This window comes from Hipposideros armiger, unplaced genomic scaffold (genome assembly GCF_001890085.2).
Source record: "Hipposideros armiger isolate ML-2016 unplaced genomic scaffold, ASM189008v1 scaffold_37, whole genome shotgun sequence".
In the NCBI taxonomy this organism is placed as follows: Eukaryota; Metazoa; Chordata; class Mammalia; order Chiroptera; family Hipposideridae; genus Hipposideros; species Hipposideros armiger.
The window spans coordinates 2039655-2046546 of record NW_017731387.1 but is presented as its reverse complement, the minus strand read 5'-3'; the positions used below and the strand labels follow the sequence as shown (position 1 = coordinate 2046546).

General features: G+C 38.9%; 1 protein-coding gene across 6 annotated transcripts in view; it reads right to left on the bottom strand.

The window, feature by feature from the left end:
* CFH (complement factor H) overlaps positions 1–6892 on the bottom strand; it is a 100619-nt gene that overhangs the window by 2913 nt on the left and 90814 nt on the right. For 4 of the 6 annotated variants that reach the window (XM_019638015.1, XM_019638014.1, XM_019638013.1 and 1 more), the window contains exons 21-22: positions 1993–2175; positions 621–794 (exon numbers count right to left, since the gene is read on the bottom strand). In XM_019638015.1, coding sequence (XP_019493560.1) covers positions 621–794; positions 1993–2175 — 357 coding nt within the window. Of the gene's footprint in view, positions 1–620; positions 795–1302; positions 1551–1992; positions 2176–6892 lie in introns of those variants that run through there. The other 2 variants (XM_019638019.1, XM_019638018.1) reach the window with 1 other exon arrangement.

Genomic DNA, 6892 nt, shown 5'->3' with positions numbered 1-6892 from the left:
CACATATCAAACCATTGAATACTGTGCAATATTTTTCTTATAACATGAAAATGTTAGCAGGTTTGACTTAGTGACATCGACTGATTCTACATTTATCAGAAGTAAGACAAGGGAGCGGTGACATTAGAGCCTGGAGGGATACAGCTGCACGTGACGCTTGAGCCCAAACTTCTTACATTCCCATCCTTACTTGCCCATACGGTCCACCTGCATTATGTACATATTGTTATTGGTTGCTCTGTCAAATCTGTTTCCACAATTATGTCAAATATGTTAGAAATTACATGTTTGTACGGAAATTTCTGAGAAACCAACAAGAAACTGAAGAATGATGAGATTGATGAGCACAGGCCACAGTGATACAGGATCAGGGATGAGAAACCTGGGAGTGTTCCTCAGAGCATGTGGACAGTGCACACGACAGGAAGTCACAAGGAAATACTCGGCTCATGTCACTGAACTTCTCTGCTTTTGGGTTAATGAATTCTCTTCCAGAACCCAGTGCTTCCCAGAGAGCCCTTTCTAAATTCTAGAATTACCTCTGAGTTTCATAGTTGTATCATTAGTGCTCTGAAATAAAGGTACTTGTCAGCCTCAGAATAAAATGAAATACACTATACTTATGCACTCTGGTGGACGGGACCATCTCTCTCCTAAACATGTTATAGACGCAGGTCCATCAATCTCAAATCCTCTGGAACACATGTACGTCACTTCTTCTCCATACTGGTACCTGTATAACCTGTTAGGCACACCACCATTCATAATCGGAGGTGGTGCTCCACAAGCAAGTCCTAAGAAAAGAAGAAAGAGTGACTGCATATTGCACTACCTCTGAAACCAATTTCATACACTGCTTGTCCAATGTGGTACTTTTTTTTGAAATGAAATGACCACACAGGAGCTAATATCACATCACAGAGAAGGTGCACAAATGCTTCCTGAAACCACTGTTGTGCTGTGTGACCAGCACGTTTTCCATTTCTTCTGTAGAAGACTCTCAGAACGCCTGCCATGTTATGGAGGGTGCTTTAAGAGTGTTCAGAGAATGGTAGATGGAGGTAGGCTCTCCAGTAACTGCATCTAATCTCTGCCCATAGATGATTATGAATAAAAGACACAGAATTTTGGTTTGTCACATTTTAATGAGATGCTTTTTAGAAGTGACAGACTGGTCTCTCAGGTTACAATGACACCCTCCATATAATATTTAACACAAATTCTGATTTATGAATAAAAGAATTATGATTTTTTAATGTTTGAAGAAAATTGAGAAGAATTGGAATAATAACAAAAATTCTAAATGAGTGTGCATATTGTAATTTCATGACGTCCTTCTATCTATATTAATTATCAAACACAAGTGGGATAGTCCACTTTCCCCTCCCGACAGGATGCTCGTAGTGCAGAAAATGGTGACTGTTTTCGGTACCCATCTAAACAAACAAATTCAATAACATCATCTGTTTTAGAATAAATTTTTTTCACGTTAATCCATTTAAGCTTTATATTATGTTTTCTCATAATTTCTTCTGATATTACACATGCATCTAAAGGCAAAAAAAAAAATGAACAACGAACATTAAGTAGAATAACAAACATTTTCCACAGATTTTCAGACTTTCTACATTTGTCCAGGAATTCATTCTCAAAACCTTTTTCAAACCAACTTATTGAAAATCTATCATGTACATTTAAATCATTTCACACAAGTAATGATGTTAAAATGAGGAACTATGTTTAATGTGTGATAACTGCCATAATCAAACATTTGTAATGTCATTTATCATAGATAGAGCTTCTATTATAGAATCTCCTGTAGCTGATGTTGCTAAAGAATTTTCAAACTTTAATTCTTCACATATCAATATGTAGTAGACAAGCAATCAGTAGAATTGCATATTAATTTATCAAAATTCTACTACAAACAGGAAAACATCACACCCATTACACTGATGTTCTCAGAATCCACGAGAATGTTAAAGCACTCACCTACGCATTTTGGTGGTTCTGACCACTCTCCATTTCTACATGTTATCTTCCTGTTTCCCTTAAGTTCATACAAGTGCTGGCATTGGTATTCAACTGATGCCCCCGGAGCATACTCCGCTAATGGGAAGGTGATGGTGTCTCCATTGTCAATAGGTGGAGGGGGCCCACATTTTCCTGTAGACTCTAAAAAAGGGTATTATTTGATTTATTGACAGATCAAAGAAAAACAAAAGTTAACATAAGCAAATAAATCATAGCAAATATGTAATATCAAGACTTTTGATTCCTGATGACAGAAAATATTCATTGAAGTAATTTTAATCCCTTACACTGGGAATCACCCCCATGAAAGCACATGTAAAACATTAACAAATGTGTCTGCTTGGCAGTATTCCAGTGTTAAAAACTGGCTGTCTTGTGGTTTGGATTTCCATTTTTCTAATAGCTAGTGAAGTTGAGCATTGTTTTTCATATATCTGTTGTCCATTTGTATGTCTTCTTAGGAAAGTTTCTGTTCATGTCTTNGCGAATGTCTCACCAGTGATCTAGAGCGGCTGCCACTTCTTGCTCCGTGGGTCCAATGAGCATAATATCACCAATGGAATGGACCAGTGTGCTTCCTCGTGACCGGAAAGGCGATCAAGGTCCCTGCAGACTAAGTGATGACATAGGCCTGCAGAGTTGATAGGCTCCGGAGGCAGGACAGTGAAGGTGTACTGATGACCTTCCAACCAGAAGGAAACTGCTTCAGCTGGTCTCTGCTTACAAGTATAGAGAAAACAGCGTTTGCCAGATGAACAGCTGCACACCAACATGTCCTGAGACATTACAGGGGCTGCATCAACGTGCTCGATCAACGAGACAACGCCAGGTAAACAGGTGCGTTTGGTGTCCCCATCTGGTTACGCTTAGTCTCCCGCTGCCATCTCCAGCATCCATCTGTTTGCTGCACGAGCCACGTGGGCAAGTTGATGGGGATTTGGTAGAAACCATCCCTCTGCGTCTTTCCAGTCCTTGAAATGCCTCCAGCAGGTGAACTATTGCTTTTGCTTCACTATTGTCCTGGGTGGAGGCTGCTGTTGGCTTCACTTGGCCTTTCCCACCATAGTTGCCCTCATTCCACAACGAGGGGAGCCAATGTGCTGACTCTCCCTGTTGCTCAGAAATGTACCAAGAACATCTGAGGAAAACAGTGTAATATTCTTCCTGAAGAATACAAACATACACTTGTACAAAAAGGAAAATAGCAGAAGTCTGAACAGCATTGCCAATAATTCTTAGGTTCACAGGCACATTTGTCCATCCCACAAATTTACTGAGAACGTTCTCACAATCTCTTTCATCTTTATTTCAAGGAACCCCGAGTGGTACCTCTTATAATACTGTTTCATTAGAGAACTGGTAAGTAGGAAATGTCACAAGTGCTGGAAGAAACTCAGGCCCAGATGGATATACTTGGGGACAGCCATAGCTTTGGGGTTTGGAGCATCGTGATTTGTGTGTCATTGTTCCCTCACCAGAGCCGTGGAGCTCTGCTCAAATTATTTTTTTGTTTGCTTGTTTGTTTGTTTTTGAGAGATACAGACCCTTATGGGACCTGAAGTGTCCCAACTAGGTGACTCCCTCACTGACACAGGGTTTCATTCCCTTGTCACTCAGGTATCATGGGGACCTGAAGTATAGACCTGGATGGCTTCAAGGTCTCCTGTCCCATCCTACAGGACATGCTGTATGTTAGACCCTTAAGCTTTCAGCAAGTCTGAGATACCTTTTGCCAGAAACACCGATTAGTTTCCTGTTAATATGAAAGTCTGCATTAAGGACCACTACTGATCTTCAACCAAGCACAGCACAATGCAAAGTCCCATAGCTTTTCTTTTCGATTTAGACAAGTTCTTTCTAAAGTTCCTAGAGACAGAGAATAGCCACAGAAGCTCTAAAAGCACCGAAAAACTTAGGTGACGGCTAGCCCACCACATGTTACATCTAAGGAGCCTTTACCACGGTACACAAGGTACTGGCCCCAGAATGGACAGATAGAAAGTGGATTATAGTAGAAGTATAGAAAGGGAAATACACACGAAGAACCTGTCAGATGATTAAAGTACATTTTAAATAACTAGGAAAAGATGATGTTTTTAATACTGTTAGGTAGCTGGAGAGTCATTCAGAAAAACAGAACACATCCAAACTCCCACACTATTTAGCTGTAGAGATCTCCAAATAAGTAAGGAACCCCACGCATTCAGCACAAAAACTATGGGTGCATTTGTTAAGAACAGGACATTTCAAACTATGTCTCAGAACTTGAGTAATTAAATAATGAGCAGTGACTTTAAGAGCATATCAATAAAAAATATCTGCCTAGAAAAATTAACACAAACTGAAAAGCTAAATAACAACTTGGAAAATATATGTAATTCATATAAAATAAAATGTGAAATGAAAAGTTATAGTCTTATCAATTCTCAGCCAGGAACAATAAGAGAAAAAGGGGTCCATATCTTAATCAGAAAATTAAGAGATAACAATCCAAACAAATAGTCCATAAATATTTAAATGCAAAGAACCACATTTTTATAACAAAATACACATTAAAACTATAGAGGTACCATTTCTTCTCTACCAAACAGGAAAAATACAGAAAAGACTGACAACTTCCTCAGTTGGCAAGACCAAGGAAAAGTAGGCTCTTTAGAAAAGTACAGAATAACATACAGTCCTTAATGAAAAAGAAGTCAAAATAGCTTTGAAATTGCCTGGTGACCCATTAATTCCACTTTTAGCAGTTTATCCTGACAGTATGTGCACCTAATATATTCATCATAGCACTCACTATCGTAAAAGTCTCGGTGAGATGTATTCTCAAATGTAAACAGCAAGGTGTAGATAAATGTGTGAAATACACTCATTCCTCTGAAAAAACAGGAGATTAATGAACAGAAGAGGGATGTCAGAAAATAGTAAAATTATAACTTTAATAAGGGAACAGGTATGATGGAAGTGAGACCATCCTGCATAGAACCTTCTCATATCACTTCAACGTTTAAAACATGTTGGTGTTCTTCATTAAAAAAAAAAAAGATGCAAGCAAAAAGGAAGAAGCAGCAAAATCTAAAATTGAAAAATATAGTAATACAAATAAATGTAAAACTCCATTAATTTGGTAAGAGATAAGAATTAGTTTAAGTCACTGTTTTTTTAACATCGTTTATAGAATTCCCCTCACTTCTTTTTTTTCCCCCTTTTATTGGGGAATTGGGGTAGGGGAACAGTGTTGGGGAATCAGGGAAATAGAACAGCCAAGTTGTTGTCCTTCAATCTTAGCTGTGGAGGGCGCAGCTAGCTCAGCTCCAAGTCCAGTCACCAGCTGGCTGCTGGTCGGCAGCTCATGGCCGCTTAGCTCATGGTGCCCTGTTCAGTCTTAGTTGCAGGTGGGTATAGCTCACCATCCCATGCTGGAGTCGAACCGGCAACTTTGTTGTTAGGAGCACATGCTCTCACCAGCTGAGCCATCCTGCCACCTGTTGGCAGTTAAGTGGCAGCTCACCTCGGGCGCAGCTCACTGGCCCATGTGGGAATCGAACCGACAGCCTTGTTGCTCAGAGCTCGTGCTCTTAACCAACTGAGCCATTCGGCTGGCCCCTCAAGTCACTTTGAGGAGAGTACTAACACTCAGTGTCAAACATCCTGGGACACAATAAATGCAAGGATGTTTCAACCTCCACTCAGTAGTGTAGCATCTAATAGTAATGACTGCATTATACTTACAACCCCATCCAGCACCAACAGCACACAATTCTTGGATTCTACACTCTATTCTCCAAGAAAGAAAAAAAAAATTGGACATTCTTGAAAAGCTGTATGATGATGGGTGTTGGACAGGAGGAGCATACAGGGAGCCTGGAGTATGGTTTGTGCTGAAAAGAAGAGAAATGCTGAAAGACTAATGGGGATATACTAAGAGCAATGAGGAGCCAGTTTCAAGAAGCACCCACTAGCCAAATTTGGGGTAATCTGAGCTTCCAATAGAATAGTGAATGTAACTGATTGTGACAAATTGAATAAATGAAAATTTATGAATGCATACTGACACACACAAAATTTAAAAACAGAAAATCTTTAAAGCCATCACGGAAGGTCACTATTACAATTCCTTAAGCAAAAAAACAAAACAAAACAAAACAAAAACCAGAAATAATAGAGTAAAAATAAAGATTTACCTAATCTTATTAGGTGAAACTTTAGGCAGAGTTGTAAATTAACATTCATCTTTATACAAGAATGACATTTAATAAATACAGAATGATAGAACTGATCTTAAAAATGAGGATTTTGTAGCCAACAATGTAATAATTGATTATAGGCAAGTGTCATAGATGCCATGACTATCAGTTGAAAGGTTTTGGAGAGAAACCATATACACAAATGTCAGCATTAGGAGTAGCAGAGAAGCTTGCCAATTGAACAATGTTCCTTCACATGTGAGACGCTGGCTGTCACCACTGATTCAGATTTGCATAAACTGGCTCCTTGGTGACAGCCAGTTTTCTCATTTTAAGAATGCCACTTAATCTGAGGCCATACGATGTAACAAGGTATCACTGTAAATTATTTTTAGCTTAATTACTTATATATTAATTTTCAAGTTGAAGTTTATATCATTTTGTAAAAATTAAAAATGTTTAGTAAACAGAGTTTAATTATGTGTTTGAATTGTATGAACATAGAAATCATATTTCAGACTCATGTTTGAATCCTTCCAAAACCCTTTCTTTTTTTTTTTTTAGCTGAGCCATCCTGCTACCTGTTGGCAACTCAGTGGCAGCTCAGCTCGGGCCGGGACTCGAACCGCTGTTGCTCAGAGCTCAAACTCTTGAGCGAGCTCTTAACCAACTGA